We start from the raw sequence: 14,924 nt of genomic DNA, 5'->3' as shown, positions 1-14,924 counted from the left end.
CTGAAGGTCCTTTGCTGGGCTGGGATCCTTGGCCATAATTTCACCTCTGGGCTGGGGAGCAGAGGCACGTCTCCGCATCTTTGCAGCTGGAAGGAGGTGCTGCCTGTGACTGGAGTTTGGAAGTAGGGAGGGCTCGTCTGAGGTCTGGGATTTTAGCCCAAAACTGGGGAATGCATGCTCGGAGCTGTTGCCTCTGCCTGGGGCATCATTGCCCATGACCATGACCTGGGGGGAAATTACTGGCCACGGCTGGAATTTGTGGCTCAGAATTCCAGAGCTGCAGCCCACAGCTGGGGTGGGGAGCTGGTGGTCCTTGGCAGGATTGCAGCCCATGGCTGGGGAGGGTATGGCTCCAGCCCTCAGCTGCTATGGAGTCCCAACGCTGTGCTCATGCCCCATGGCTGGGGGCAGCCCCTGTCTGCAGCTGAAGGCTGGGGACCCTCGACCCGGCGAGCCTGCCTGCAGCCTGGGCTGTCTCCAGGCTTAGCGAGATGCTTATTCCCTGCAGGAATGTGACAGCCCCGAAAAAAGAGTGAGGTCACGGTCGGTTCCCGTGTCCTTCGATGAGATCAGCTCCCTGGAAATCTTTCCGGATTTGGAAGTGCCCGCTCCAGCGGTTCAAGGTAGCCCAGGCTGGGGGTTTCCTTCATTCAAACCAAGTGGAGTAGGGGGTTTCTGCTGGAGGGTCCCCTGGGCGGGGCTGGTGGAGGGGGCTTAGGGTCCCCTGGACAGGAACTGGGCAGAATGCTGAGGGGGTGGGGGGGATTCCTGCATCATCTGCCCTTCCCCCACCCCTACCCCCACCCCCAGGATCCTCCAGCCAAGGTGGACACAACACTGCAATGACCCGCAGGGCTCCCTCTTCTCCCTCTGGCTCTGTCTCTTTCTTTATCTCCTTCTTTGTCTCTGAATCTCTATCCGAAGAGCTTGTGTCCTTCTGGTGTCAGACAGACCTACAGGCCAAACCAGAATCTACCACTTTCTAGCAAGTCTCTAAGCCTTCTTAACCTTCTCACGGAGAATGGGACAATTACTGTATCTCCTTAGGGTCGCTTGGAGGGTTCACTGACCGCATATGTGTAAAGCGTTTAGCCAGTCGTAAGCACTCATGACACGCCGGGGACACTTTCATCCCTGGCTCTCTGCCCTCTTTTCACCTCTCCTCCCCGAGAGTGGCAAGCCACATCTGGACAGTCTCCATTTCTGCAGGGGTGGGTTCAGGGGGCGCCATGCAGGCCTGGTCCTGTCCGAGGGCCCCCTTCACGCCTGTGCCTCTTGGGGTGGGGGCTGATTCCAGGCCTGGATCCACCGGTGCTGGAGTGCATGGAAAAGGACCACGTGGAGCCAGATCATGTGTGAGTGTCCGCCTCTGGGTCAGGGAGGGACCCCCTGGACAGCCAAGGAGTCAAGGCTTGGGGAGGAGGGAGGCAGGGTGTAGCATCACTGTCTGTAAGTGACCAGCCACTGTCCCCCTATAATAATCTCGATCTTCTCTACCACACCATCCTTCTCCCCGGAGAGGGACCCAGACCCCTCAGAAAGGTTCTCGACAGCATGGGGAGGGGCTGGGGACCCAGTTTAGGGGCTGCATCAGGACCCGGGACCAGGTCGGGCAATCACAGCTCGCCTTGGGGAATATCTGTCATGTGGGGCAGCTGTGGGCTGTTTTTATCTGCCATTGCAGGCTAATTGTCCAGCAGGTGCTTCAAGAACTCCGACAGTACCATGGGTAAGTGGAAAGGGGGCTAGGTGTGAGGCAACAGGTATGTGAGGACAGATGCGGAGGACAGGTGTAGGGGGAAAGTGTAGGGGGACAGGTATAGGAGTGAACAGGCATGGTGTGAAGACAAGGAGAAATGGGAGGAAAACGGTGACAGGAGAGGTGGGAGGACGCCCAGGTGTGGGAAAGGGCAGGATGCAGAAGCAAGCCGCCACCAGTCCATGCACTACCTTTGTCCAAATGGGAAAAGGTACCTCTTTCCCAAAATACTGCCATCTGTTAGGAAAACGTCCTGACATGCAGATGTTGTTTGACCAAGACCTGTTATCACCCTCTGCTGGAAAACCCATCGCAATGACCATGTATACAAGCCCACATGTGGAGGGATGGTGGGATCTCAGACATGGCACGGGTGGCACACCTATCCACAGGAGCCCAGAGGGAGAGGGGCACTAGAGGGGGCATCTGCGGGAGGAAGGAAGGGCTGTTGTGTCTGTCCCCTCTGATCCTGCAGGGCCCGGGAGAGGGCTCGCTTGTCCATCAGCCCCGGAGGAGCCCACTCAAACCTCACCTGGTTTGAGTTCCTGTCCGAGTGAGTACGCAGAGCTGCTGGCGGGCTGCCACTGGATTCCCACAAGAGGTTACTGTGGGCCCTGAGCTGGGGGCCCCGTCCTCTCACTGGAACCGCCAGGGCAACGGTAGGGGTGGTAGGGGGGCTCCTCATATGCCCTGGGAGGGCAGAGGAGGGCTTCTTGGAGGAGGTGACAGCTTGAGCTGGATTCCGATGGAACAGTAGGAGTTCACCAATACGAAGAAATGAGGATGGGGAAAAGAAATCAGTGCCTTCCTCAGGAACAGTGTCGGGGTGGGGCTGGGAGGAGGGGAGGGAGGGGGGTAGTCAGCAGAGGCCAGATCACACCTGGGAAGCAAAGGAGCACAGCTCTGTGGTGAGCGATGATGGTGAGCACTGAGGGGTACAGACTGGAGGTATGGAATCTCCCTCCAGGGACTAGATTCTGCGGGGGCTGGGTTTCTTTGTCAATGACTTAATACATATTTATTAAATGAGGGTGTGCCAGCCATCCAGGAGAGGCACGATCTGGGGCTGGAGCATTGGATGGGAAGAGGGAAGCCGGGTTTGACAGATATCCCACAGGAAGAATGGGCAGGATTTTAGGCTGATGGAGATAGGAAGGGGGCATGAATCAGAGGGAGGAGACTGAGATGGACAGGGCCCATCAAGGGACCTCAAGTTGGAGACCATGTCACCTTCCCCTCTGCAAACCTGGTCCCCAAGGTTCCTGAAATTTGCAAACCTCTGTAAATGTTTGTTCAGTGAATGAGTGAGTGAGAGAAGGAGGGAGAGAGTTAGGGACCACAGCAGGGGTGAAACAGGATGAAGGGACCTCAGGGAGACAGATTCCAGGTGGATCCCAGAAGCGACCTGCAGGACTGGCTCAGAAGGGCCTTCTGGGTCTGCTGCGCTCTCCTCACCAAATTTTCTGCCCCTCAGGAGCGAGGACAGAGCGGGGAAGATGGAGAGAAGTGACAGGAGTGCCAGGGTGAAGCGCAGACTGAGTTCCCTCCGATGTCGAGTCACCAGGCAGAAGGAGAAGGTCAGGGGGCCGGGCCGGAGGTGGGGGGGGAATCCCCCTCTGCCTTCTGCTGCTTGTCAGGGTGCCCCTGGCTCCAGATCTCTATGATTCGAGGCGAGACTGGATGCACAGGGCATTCTAAGGCCCACCTCTGTCCCCAACAGGGGAAGAGCCCAGTGCTTCTGAAAGACAAAGGACAGGATGCTCGAGAGCGGAAGGAATGTGTCAACGGGCACCAGCTGGCTCAAGGAACCTTCTCTGGCCACTCCAGCTGCCCGCTGTGTGGCAAACCTTTTCTGAACTCTGGTAAGTCTGGTGGCCCAGCCCATCCCCCTGGATGGCAGCCACTTCCTCTCCTTCACTTCCCCTAAATCATTCTCATGGTTTCCTTCTCTCTTTGCATCCTCGTCCTATTTCACCCTTTCTAAGCTCGAACCAACCCTGGCTTCCTGGATGTTCACCAGGAATCCATCCCTAAGAGCAGGGACCATTTGGTTAGCTTGGGCCCCCCCCACCGCCGCCGCCAAATTCCCTTTGAGTCTCAGCTTTCGTCGTTGCAAAAATCCTTTGGCAAAATCCAGACTCGGGCAGTATATTAGTTAGCTAGGGCTGCGTAACAAAGTAACACCATCTGGTTGGCTTAAACCACAGAAATGCATTGTCTCACAGTTCTGAAGAAGTTCGACATCAAGGTGTCAGCAGGGCCAGGCTCCCTCTGAAGGTGCTAGGGAAGGGTCCACCCCAGGTGTCTCTCCTGGCTTCTGGGATTCTGGTGGCTTGTGCCAGCAGAACTATAATCTTCACATGGCATTGTCCCTGTATGCCTGCATTGTCCCTGTATGCCTGTCTACGTCTGAAATTCCCCCTTTCCTAAGGACGTCAGTCACATTGTATTAGGGGCTGACCCTACAGTAGTATGATCTCATTGAACTAAATAAAATGGCAATGACCCTATTTCCAAATAAGACCACCTTCTGATGTACTGAGGGGGGTTAGGACTATAACATATGAATTGGGGTCGGTTGGGGGAGGCACGATCAGCCCATAACAGGCAATTTTCTGCCTCCCGGGGCTGTCTGGGGAGTAATGGTGTCTGCTCAGGAAAAAGTACTGGGATCCAGAGGCCTTGGAGGGAGATGACTCTGGCCTTCTCTGAGATTTAGCGTATCACCTTTTTGAAAACAAATCGGGCTTTGTAAGGGAGAGAGAAGAGGCACCAGCAACTGCTTGTTAGTTGCAAATTCAGGCTAGTGCAGGGTTCCTCAACCTTGGCCCAATTGCTATTTGAGGCCTAGTAATTCTTTGTTGGGGGAAGGGGGAGCTATTTTGTGCATTGGAGGATGTTGACCGGCATCCCTGGTCTCCACCTACTAGATACCTATTACCCCCCCATCCCATGAGTCATGACAACCAAAAATGTCTCTAGATGTGGCCAAGTGTCCCCTGGGGGCTAGGATTGTCCCCAGTGAGAATCACTGCGGAGTGCAGTAGAGAACTGGCCCCAGGATGGGCTGTGCCATGAGAGCTGTCCCTCCACCTGCAGGGCAGGTGCCTCCCTGTGACCTGAGCCACAGGTTTTGCATTTCCTCCTTGCCCGGCCCCACACATGGGCATCTTCCTTCTTCCTGATTCCTCCCTCTTTCCGGAGCACTGTTTTTGCTGGTGGTGGGACTGTTGCCTGCTCTTCTCAGGTGTGTCCCCTTCGGAGCTTTCTCTGCATTGGAAGATTTCCAACCTGCTTTCTGACACATGGCCTCAGTTTTCAGCTGAGGCCACCTGGGCTTTGCCAAGTCTTCAGCATCTTAAAGTCCTTTTAAGCAGCAGGTGACTTCCTGTTTCTGTTGACTTCCTAATCTCTTCTTCTGGGGGTCGGGGGTGAGGTCTGCTGGATACAGGGACTTCCCTGGGGGGCCAGGATCAAGCCCCCACGGAGCTGTATCTGAGGCATCAAATTCAAGGGGCAAGTGGGAGGTTGGCAGGAGGAAGAATGAGGTCAAAGGTCTGGGACTGGGCCATGGACAGTACAGAAATGCATCCACGCTATAATGGCAGGGTTGAGTATTTTGCAGCATGTTCTCAAAGCTGAAAATATTTACCTTACGGCTCTTTATAGCCAAAGTTTGCCAATCCCCGAGCTAGCTTTCCCAGCAGCAAGGAAGGCCCAGGGAAGTGACTTACAGTAGCCAACAGATCAATGAACCCCTTACACATCTGACCTTGAAGATGAGGGTTCCAACAGGGACTCATTTCCTGAAGGTCACTTTACAATCACAGAAGACTTTGTACAAATAGAGAGTAACATTACTATACTGAGCAGATACAATATCCCAAACACCAAGTCCTTTAAACAGATTTCCTCATTAATCTTCACAAGTCTGTAAGATAGGCACTAGTATTCCCCCTTTCCACAGATGAGGAATCTGAGGCCCAGAGGAGTTAAGTTCTTGCCAAAGGTCACACAGCAGGGTCTGAACTCAGAGCCTGAGCCCCTGATCACCAATCCACTGCCACATGACGCCATTTAATATTTTTTTAACTTTTTTTTTTTGATGTGGACCGTTTTTAAAGTTTTTATTGAATTTGTTACAATGTTGCTTCTGTTTTATGTTTCGGTTTTTTGGCCGCGAGGCATGTGGGATCTTAGCTCCCCGACCAGGGATCAACCCCGCGCCCCCTGCAATGGAAGAGGAAGTCTTAACCACTGGAGCGCCAGAGAAGTCCCTATTTTTTGTTTAATAAAATTAATTTTTAATTCTTTTAGTTGTACCAAAGGCAAAATTTTATAGTTTAAAGGAAAATTAAATTACAGATACATGAAAACCAAAAGTTTAATATACCAAAGACACTCTGTTGTTTGACGCGCTTAATGTCAATATTTGGGGCAATTTTTAAGGTTTTCCCACCAAAAAATGGCATTAATAATAGCTCTGTACAATAATATTTAGAGTAATAGGAAGATGAAAACACTTTCATACCATATTTTTGCCAGCTGTTCTAAAGACAGCAAACACGTGCTCAGTTGGTTTTCCTTCGCTTTGAAATAAGCTACCGGTAATTCTAAACCAGGCAAAAATGTATTGTTGCTGGATGGAATACAAGCGGTCATCCTTGCAAAAATGTTTTGCAATGAGTCCTTGGCTTCTATGAAAGCCCTAAAATAGTAAACGAGAGACTAGAGTTTATTTTCAGATTCTGTGACTGGCTTCCAATAATCTTTTATCAGTAGACTTACAGGCAAAATACCAGGTACTAAGGATCAGATTCCATTCTTTGGTATAAGCATGAAACTTGTGGATTGCTGTCCGTGGCTAGCATAAAGCAACGAATTACCACACGTAGAATGCAATGCAAGGCAGGCAGGAAGGATAACTTAAATGTTTTGTTACTTCAAAAAGACCAGACCTGGGACTTGTAAGTGGAATCTTTTGCTGCATTTTGGCATTATACCCTAACTTAGAGTATACAACTATCTATCTGAGGACTCCCCTAACCCTCCAGTGGGCGGCAGATCCCTTTTCTCCCCGAAACTTTTCATTTTATTTTTTTAACTTTTTAACTTTTTCTTAATTTTTTTTTTTTTTTGGCTGCGCTGGGTCTTCATTGCTGCATGAGGGGTTTCTCTAGTTGCAGTGCGCGGGGGCTACTCTTCGTTGCGGTGCGCGGGCTTCATTGCGGTGGCTTCTCTTGTTGCGGAGCACGGGCTCTAGAGCACGTGGGCTTCCGTAGTTGTGGCTCGTGGGCTCTACAGCGCAGGCTCAGTAGTTGTGGCGCTCGGGCTTAGTTGCTCTGCAGCATGTGGGATCTTCCCGGACCACGGCTCGAACCCGTGTCCCCAGCATTGGCAGGCGGATTCTTAACCACTGCGCCACCAGGGAAGTATTTTCGCTTTAGATTTACAGAAAAGTGCAGAGAGAGCCCCCTTACGTGGTTCACCTAGCTTCCCCTCATGTTAATATCTTATATGACCACAATATGTTTGTCACAATTTAGGAACCAACATTGGTACAGTACTATTAACCAAACTCCAGACTTAATTCAGATTTCACCAGTTTGGGTTTTTTTTTTTCCATTAGTGTTCTCCTTCTGTTTCAGGATCCAATTCAGATACTACATTATCTTCAATCACCCTGTCTTCCCAGTCTCTCTGGTCTTTGAGGATTTCTCCGTCTCTTCTTATTGTTCATGACCTTGACAGTCTTGAGAAATGTTACCCAGGTGTCTTGTACGATGTCCTTTAATCTGGGTTTGTCTCATGTTTTCTTATAATTAGAAAGGGGTTATGGATTTGGGGAACCTTCCTGGCTGATCAGATCTGGGGAACGTGCTATTGACATGACATCCGTGAACACCTGGTTAAGGTAACATCTGCCGGGTTACTATTCTTCCCGTTTCCCTACTTTCTTCTTTGGAAGCGAGTCCCTCAATTCAGCCTACTCTCAGGATGGCAGGAGTCAAGTTCCACCTCCTGGAAACATCATTTGACTTTCGGGACAACCCTTTGAGGTCAGGGAAGATTGGAGCTCGTGTCACAGAAATGATGTGGCTAGCACTCAGCGTGGCGCCTGGTACTTACAGGCAATGGTAGCACCCACTGACATCATCATTATTTCTTGTTGTTGAGGAGGCAAAGCTAGCATCTAAATCACAGACCCTAACCCTGGGCTCTGACCACAGCCCCACACCTGTCTAAGGAAGCATGTGAGGCCAGAACAGCTGTGTCTCGCTCCCAGCAGGCGGAGAGCAGGCACTGCCCAGGTATAACTCGTCACAAGCCTACCTCCCATCGCAGGTATTCAAAGCCAGATGTTACTGACTTAAGGAAACAGCCCCACAGTAAGTTAAACAGAACAGTGAATGAGTCACGCTCCAGGTAATTATGGAAGGTGTGTCTCCAGGGTAAAGCTGAGATGCTTTCCTAGAGACCAGCCCCGCTGATGGAACACAATTCCAGACAGTCCTGTTCCTAGCCTTGACCTCTGAGGTCCCTCCGTGGTCTGACCCCGCCTACCCCTCCACCCTTCTCTCCCACTACTCAGCCACCGGGATTGCCCGCCACAGCCACCCTGAAGTCTTGTGGCTGCCTGTGCCCATCACCTGCACCTTGCTCATTCAGCGCTGTTCCTGGAACTCCCTCTGCCACACAACTCTTACTCACTCTCTAAAACAAAGTGAAGGGCCACCTCCCCAGGAAGCTGGCATTAGGTGACTGTAGGTTCTGAGCGTCTCTGAGGCCAACTGCTGTCAGCCAAGGGCCATTTTGTCCCCCTAAAGAACATTTGGCAATATCTGGAGACATTTTTGGCTGTCAGGATTAGGAGTGCTACTTGCATCTAATGGGAAGAGACCAGGGATGTTCAATATCCTCTGATGCACAGAAGCCCCTGACGACAGAGAATTATCCAGCCCCCATTGTCATTAGTACCAAGACTGGGAAATGCAGCTATAGACATATAGCTCCTTAGCTCTTAGCAGAGTCCCTGGCCCATGATAAGGACTCCAAAAAATGCAGAAAATGGTTGGATGGATAAAAGGAAGACAAGAGATACCTCTCCTTCCTGATAGGCCCCTTGGAAAGGTTTTAGGGGAGAACTTTGTCAACCTGAAGGTTTCTATAACCCAGGGGGCTATAGAAATAAGGTTCGTGCCATTCTTCCTGCTTAGAATCGTCAGTGGCTCCCCATTGCCTTTGGGATAAAGTCCAAAAGTCATAGCAATTCAGAGAGTGAACATTTACAGATCCATCGAGACCTCGAAATACCTGTGTCTGGGCTTCTGACCTCAGTTGGGGTGGGGTATCTGATGGCCTCAACTGGGGTGGGGTTCTTGCACTTCTGGGCTCCCCAACTCCCTGGACATGCTCCCTCTCTTGATCATGAAGCCTAAGCTTAAAGTGAAGGCAGGTCACTTGGGAACTTTGCCACCCAGTTTCTGAACTGAGAGCTCTCAACCACAGATTGTGTGTGTTTTGAGGTGAGTTTGGTTTGACCTGGTTGAACAACTTGGGCCTTAGGTGAAAGGTGCTTGGCTTCTCTCCTGGTTCCTGCCCACCCCCTCCACTTATGGGGGACCTGGGTTAGACAAGAAGCCTCAGGACCCGGATGGCTGATGGCACCTGAGGGGTGCTGACACTTGGAGAGACATCTGGCGTGGCTACAGGTGTCTAAAAACATCTGTGTGGGGGTGTTTGGCATGTTTCAGACTCTGAACACCTGTTTGGGGGCATCTGATAGCATCTGTGTTGGAGGGTGTCTGAAAGTGTCCATGTGGGGTCTCTGGTATGTTTCTGGGTGTCTGAAAGCCTGTTTGGGGGTGTCTGATGGCTCCTGGATGAAGGTGTCCGGTACTTTTGAGATATTTGGCACGTTTTTCAGATTTTGAATAGTTTGGGGGCATTTAACAGACCTACGTGGGTGTCTGACCTATTTGAGGGTGCCTGAAAGCGAGTATCTGATGACATCTGCCTGGGTGTCTGGTATGTGTTTGGGGTATCTGGTGGTACCTATACTGGGGTGTCTGGGACCACTTGAGAGATATATGACTCATTTTTCCAGGACCTGTAATCTTCATTTCCTGTAATCTATGCTACCATTTCTTCACAAGAGACAGACCTGTTCTCTCCATTTCTTGTACTCTCCCCTCTCAAACTTCTCGCCCCCGGACTCATCCCCCTTAGATGTCCCCAGGCTTCCACTGTACCCCAACTCCCGCATCCAGACACCCCCAATTCCCCAAGCCGCACCCCACCCCAGTACTGCTATCTTCTCCCAGGAATCCCCTCCCGGTCCCGCTAATCACCCAGGCCCCCGTTGACCCCACAAAACGCCCCCCAACCCCACTGATCTCTCCTTAAGATCCCCTCTAAGCGCCCCCCAGTCCCACAGATACCCCAGCGCCCCACTGACCCCCTCCCCCAAAAAGCCCCCCACCCCGCGGATTTCCCCTCAGGATCGCCCGTAGCCCCCCTGCTCCACTAACCCGCCCCTCAAGGATCACTCTCACCCTCCTCGCAAATACTCTTCAGTCCCCTCGCCCCGCGTAAACCCGAGCGAACGACCCCTGCCTGAGGCCCCAGCTACAGCTTCAACCCAAGTCCTTAGTTACCCGGACCCACCGATCCTCGCGGCCACGCCCCCTTCCGGGCCCACACCCTCTAGTCCGCCCTCCGGGGCGGAGCGCCGCGTGCGCACCTCGCCCGCGCGGCTTCCCGCTTCCGGCTCCGGGCTGAGGGCGGCAGTGGATCCCGGGAGGCCGGGCGGCAGAGGCGGCCGGGACGCTAACGAAGCTGCGGGCGGTGAGTGACCAGCGGGGGACCGAGGTGAGGCCGGCGGGGCGGGGCTGAGGAGAATGGGGTTCGGGCCCCGAGGAGGCGCCGTCGGGGCCCGGGGGCGGCGTCGGGCGCTGGACCCCTGGGGCTGCCTGGGCTTCGGGCCCGGCCCCCATGGGCTCGTCCAAACTGGCGGGCGGGTCCTGCAGTGCAGGCTGCCCCTTTCGTGCATGTGGGCTGTGTTTGGCGAATGCAGAGTGCAGACGATGCCCGCCGGTTCTGTCCGACCCCCAGCGCTTGGGCGGTGCAACCTCCGTGGTTCAGCCGGGAAAGGACACGGGTTCCAGGTTCTGGAGCTCCCCGGGGCAGGACCTGGGATGTGGCGATAACCATAAAAATACCCAGCACCGGGGGGACTTGAAGCCTCCAAGCAGCACTTATTCCGCGGAGCAGACGTCCTCCTGACAATTGATCGTTGGGGTAACAAAAACATACGAAGTGTGTGTGCTTTGGGTCTTTCTTACTTCTCTCTCCAGTTTCTCTCTTGTGGGAGAATTTAGATGGTGCGGTGCAGGAATGAGAGGCCCTTGGTCCTTGCACGGTTTGTTGTAGCTTGTCTTTTCTACCTGGTGCTCTGTTGAGGTCGAAGCGGTAGAAGAGATGGCTGGCCCAAGGGGTCAAAAGTGTTCGCGAAGTTTTACCACAGAAGCGGAGAACACAGCTTTTCCCCCTTTTGCCTCCGTTCGGGGAGAGTGGAACTCCAGCCAGGAGCGAGGAAGGGCGGGTCCCTTCTTGTTGACCAGAGAGAGTTCAGGACAGGTGAACAGCCCTATGGCCAAGGGCGATCTGGGGATGATTTTGCAGGTATCCGGGTGAATGAGTAATTCTGGAGCTGTACGGAGAAGTGTCCAGAGCCCAGGCTTGAGTGTCAAATCAGATCTGGGTTCTGGTGCCAGTTTCCACCACTAAGTCTCAGTCTCCCCACCTTTAAACCGGGAATAAGGATTGGTTGGGGATTTGATGGGATCATATGTGTAAGGTGCATGGCCCAGAGCCTAGCATATGGTGAATGCTCAGTAAATGTTATATACTCCGTGCATATGGTATGCCTGTATTTTAATTTTAATTTTTTTTGAAGTACAGTTGATTTACAAAGTTGTGTTAGTTTCAAGTGTACAGCAGAGTGATTCAGTTATATATACTCTTTTTCAGATTCTTTTCCATTATAGGTTATTACAAGATATTGAGTATAGTTCCCTGTGCTATACAGTAAGTCCTTGTTGTTTTTACCTGCTTCATATATAAACAGGTAAACAACAGGTGTGTATATGTTAATCCCGAATTCCTGGCTTATCCCCCACCCCCGCCATCCCCTTTGGTAACCATAAGTTTGTTTCCTATGTCTGTGAGTCTATTTCTGCCTTGTAGATAAGTTCATTTGTATCATTTTTTTTAGATTCCACATATAAATGATATGCGATATTTGTCTTTTTTTATAGATAAGTTTTTTTAATGTTTATTTTATTTATTATCATTTATTTTTGGCTGTGTTGGGTCTTCGTTGCTGCGCACGGGCTTTCTCTAGTTGCGGCGAGCGGGCGCTACTCGTCATTGCAGTGCGCGGGCTTCATTGTGGTGGCTTCTCTTGTTGCAGAGCATGGACTCTAGGCGCACGGGCTCAGTAGTTGTGGCGTACGGGCTCAGTAGTTGTGGCGCACGGGCTTAGTTGCTCAGCGGCATGTGGGATCTTCCCGGACCAGGGTTCGAACCCGTGTCCCGTGCATTGGCAGGCGGATTCTTAACCACTGCGCCACCAGGGAAGCCCTGTCTTTCTCTTTCTGAGTTACTTCACTTAAATATGATATTCTCTAGGTCTATCCCTGTTGCTGCAAATGGCATTATTTCTTTCTTCCTTCCTTCCTTCCTTCCTTCCTTCCATCCCAGGCCTGTATTTTTAAGTTGACATTCCAAGTAATAAAGAGTCTGGAAAGTTTGAGCATCTCGGTTGTTTGGACTGGGTCAGAGTTTTATGCTTTATCAGTAGCTTGCTAGCTCTATGGGTCAAGCCCTTTTGAGTGGGAAAGAAAAAAAAAAAAGGTTGCTCTAAATCCAGTAAGAGCATACAGCCGGCGGGCATACTAAATTTAATTCTTGTAAATTTAACTTGTTTGGGGTTTGTATCGCTTATGTCCCTTTTCAATGGCATACCTGAGAGAAAGGAGAAAGGGATTCTTTGATTCCTTTCTTTCTCTTTTTTCCTTCAGTCGACTTGAGAATGCCCCCACGCTGAAAGTTGTGGTGGCATGTACGTTTTTCCTGGCAGAAACTGTGGTATAATTTTCATTCTTGTCACACAGTAACGATTACAGCTGGCTGCAGGGCCCGTTGCCCATGTCACCAGCGCCCAGGGAGGCTGTGGTCACCAGCTGTGCCTCCCTGGGTGTTTACCTTCCACGTGTTTAGCATATTTCTGATCCTTGTGTCAAGGTCTCCTTCATTTTTCTTCACTCATCCTGGGTCCTGTTTCCATTTCCTCAAATTCCATCGATGACTTTTTAAACACTTTCATCTAAACATTTTCATCAGGACTCTCTTAAGTCATTTTAAGCCCAGAGGTCTTTGTTACGTCCAGCCCAATCACTGTTTCTTTGTTAGTTAAACTTTACTTTTCCCCTGAAAGTGGCGAAGAGCCGCTCTGTTTTGAAAACCCTCTCTCCAGGTGCAAAACAATTCCAGTCACAGTTCTGGAGCAGCCGGTGGGAATTTTTTTGGAGGAGGAATGTGGCTGACGGGGGAGGGGCAGAGTGATTAAAATAATGTCCTTGTGGAGGTCTCAGGGAAAGGACCCCTGCAGCTATGCTCATTTTTTGTGTGTTTAAAATTGCCTTGGGTGTAAACTAAATTCTACTGGCGTTTCTTTGCTTTTGTTCTTAGGTAGATTCATAGTTTCCACCGAGATTAAAGTAGTGTTTGGTTACGTTCAAAGTAGCAAATACACAGCCGACTTCCCGTCGTATCTTGAAAAAATAATGTTCTAAAGGTTTAATTTAGAGTATTTACGGTTAACGCATTGTGGGTGGTTACATTTTATTTTATTTTGTTTTTATTTTTTTTTAATGGCTGCGTTTGTTGTTGCACGGGAGCTTTCTCTAGTTGCAGCAAGCAGGGGCTACTCATTGCGATGGCTTCTCGTGTTACGGATCACGGACTCTAGGCGCACCGGCTTCAGTAGTTGAAGCATGCAGGCTCAGTAGTTGTGCTGCATGGGCTCAGTAGTTGTGGTGCATGGGCTCAGTAGTTGTGGCGCACGGGCCTAGTTGCTTCGTGGCATGTGAGATTTTCCCGGAGCAGGGATCAAACCCGTGTCCCCTGCATTGGCAGGCGGATTCTTGTTGCTTCGCGGCATGTGAGATTTTCCCAGAGCAGGGATCAAACCCGTGTCCCCTGCATTGGCAGGCGGATTCTTAACCACTGTGCCACCAGGGAAACCCTTGACCTGTTTTAGACTTCAGACCTCCAGAACTGAAAGAGAATAGATTTCTGTTGTTCTCAGCCAGCGTTTGTGGTAGTTTGTTACAGAAGCAATAGGAAACTCGTGCACCTGGTTTTCCTGCTCATTTGACTTGGGAGCCTCCTATGCACACCCCTGCGCCATCTCATTTCCCTTTCCGTCTGTCCTTCTACCATGGAAGCTTCTAACATTCCAGGCTTTTTAACATTCCCCAGCAAGCCGCTGTCACCCCACCTTCGCTGGCCTGCCCTGCAGCCCCTTCTCTGCACAAATAGCCGTGAGCACCGTGAACACAGAGGTGGCAGCAGGGAGCTCAGTTCTGCTTCCGTGATATTGGAGGTGCAACTAAAACTCTCTAATCCTCAGTTTCCTGTCTATCAAATTAGAAACATAATACCACTCCTTATTTCCTAGGGTTGTCATTGCGTGTGGAGTGCTTCTGCAGTGTTTGCGTGTGTTCGTTCATTCCTTTATTAATTCATTCAGCAGATTATTACCTGGCACCCTCTGTGAACCAGGTCCTAGGGTTACAACAGTGAACACAACTTTGCTTTTTTTTTTTTTAAATAACTTCTTTCATAACAAATATACATCTACATACATATATATATATATATATATATATATATATATATATATATAGCATTTTTCTTAAACGAAGTACAACCACAGTGGTCTCCTCCAGAAATCCGAGGCCCAATTATAAATCACACCTGGTCAATCAGTGCTTCTAAATTTGTCACCAGGTTCCCCCTGCGCCCCCTCCCCGCTTATGATCAGGAAGCTAAAACCTTCCTTGTGGTGTTTCTCCCTCTTCTAGAATATTCCCAGAGC

At 50.8% G+C, this 14,924-nt stretch overlaps 1 protein-coding gene across 7 annotated transcripts in view; it reads left to right on the top strand.

Annotated features, from left to right (window-relative positions):
* Positions 1 to 14,924, top strand: part of ARHGEF18 (Rho/Rac guanine nucleotide exchange factor 18) — a 95,775-nt gene that overhangs the window by 24,529 nt on the left and 56,322 nt on the right. For 5 of the 7 annotated variants that reach the window (XM_022557639.2, XM_089905538.1, XM_089905537.1 and 2 more), the window contains exons 5-10: positions 509 to 623; positions 1,298 to 1,355; positions 1,685 to 1,729; positions 2,235 to 2,312; positions 3,234 to 3,336; positions 3,480 to 3,621. In XM_022557639.2, coding sequence (XP_022413347.2) covers positions 509 to 623; positions 1,298 to 1,355; positions 1,685 to 1,729; positions 2,235 to 2,312; positions 3,234 to 3,336; positions 3,480 to 3,621 — 541 coding nt within the window. Of the gene's footprint in view, positions 1 to 508; positions 624 to 1,297; positions 1,356 to 1,684; positions 1,730 to 2,234; positions 2,313 to 3,233; positions 3,337 to 3,479; positions 3,622 to 10,500; positions 10,607 to 14,924 lie in introns of those variants that run through there. The other 2 variants (XM_089905540.1, XM_089905539.1) reach the window with 2 other exon arrangements.

Source organism: Delphinapterus leucas, unplaced genomic scaffold (genome assembly GCF_059928025.1).
Source record: "Delphinapterus leucas isolate spDelLeu-1000000601 "Yukka" unplaced genomic scaffold, BTC_Dleu_Yukka2 spDelLeu_asBTCV2_sq25, whole genome shotgun sequence".
Taxonomy (NCBI): Eukaryota; Metazoa; Chordata; class Mammalia; order Artiodactyla; family Monodontidae; genus Delphinapterus; species Delphinapterus leucas.
The sequence above is the reverse complement of the archived record's forward strand: the minus strand, read 5'-3'. Positions and strand labels throughout refer to the sequence as shown.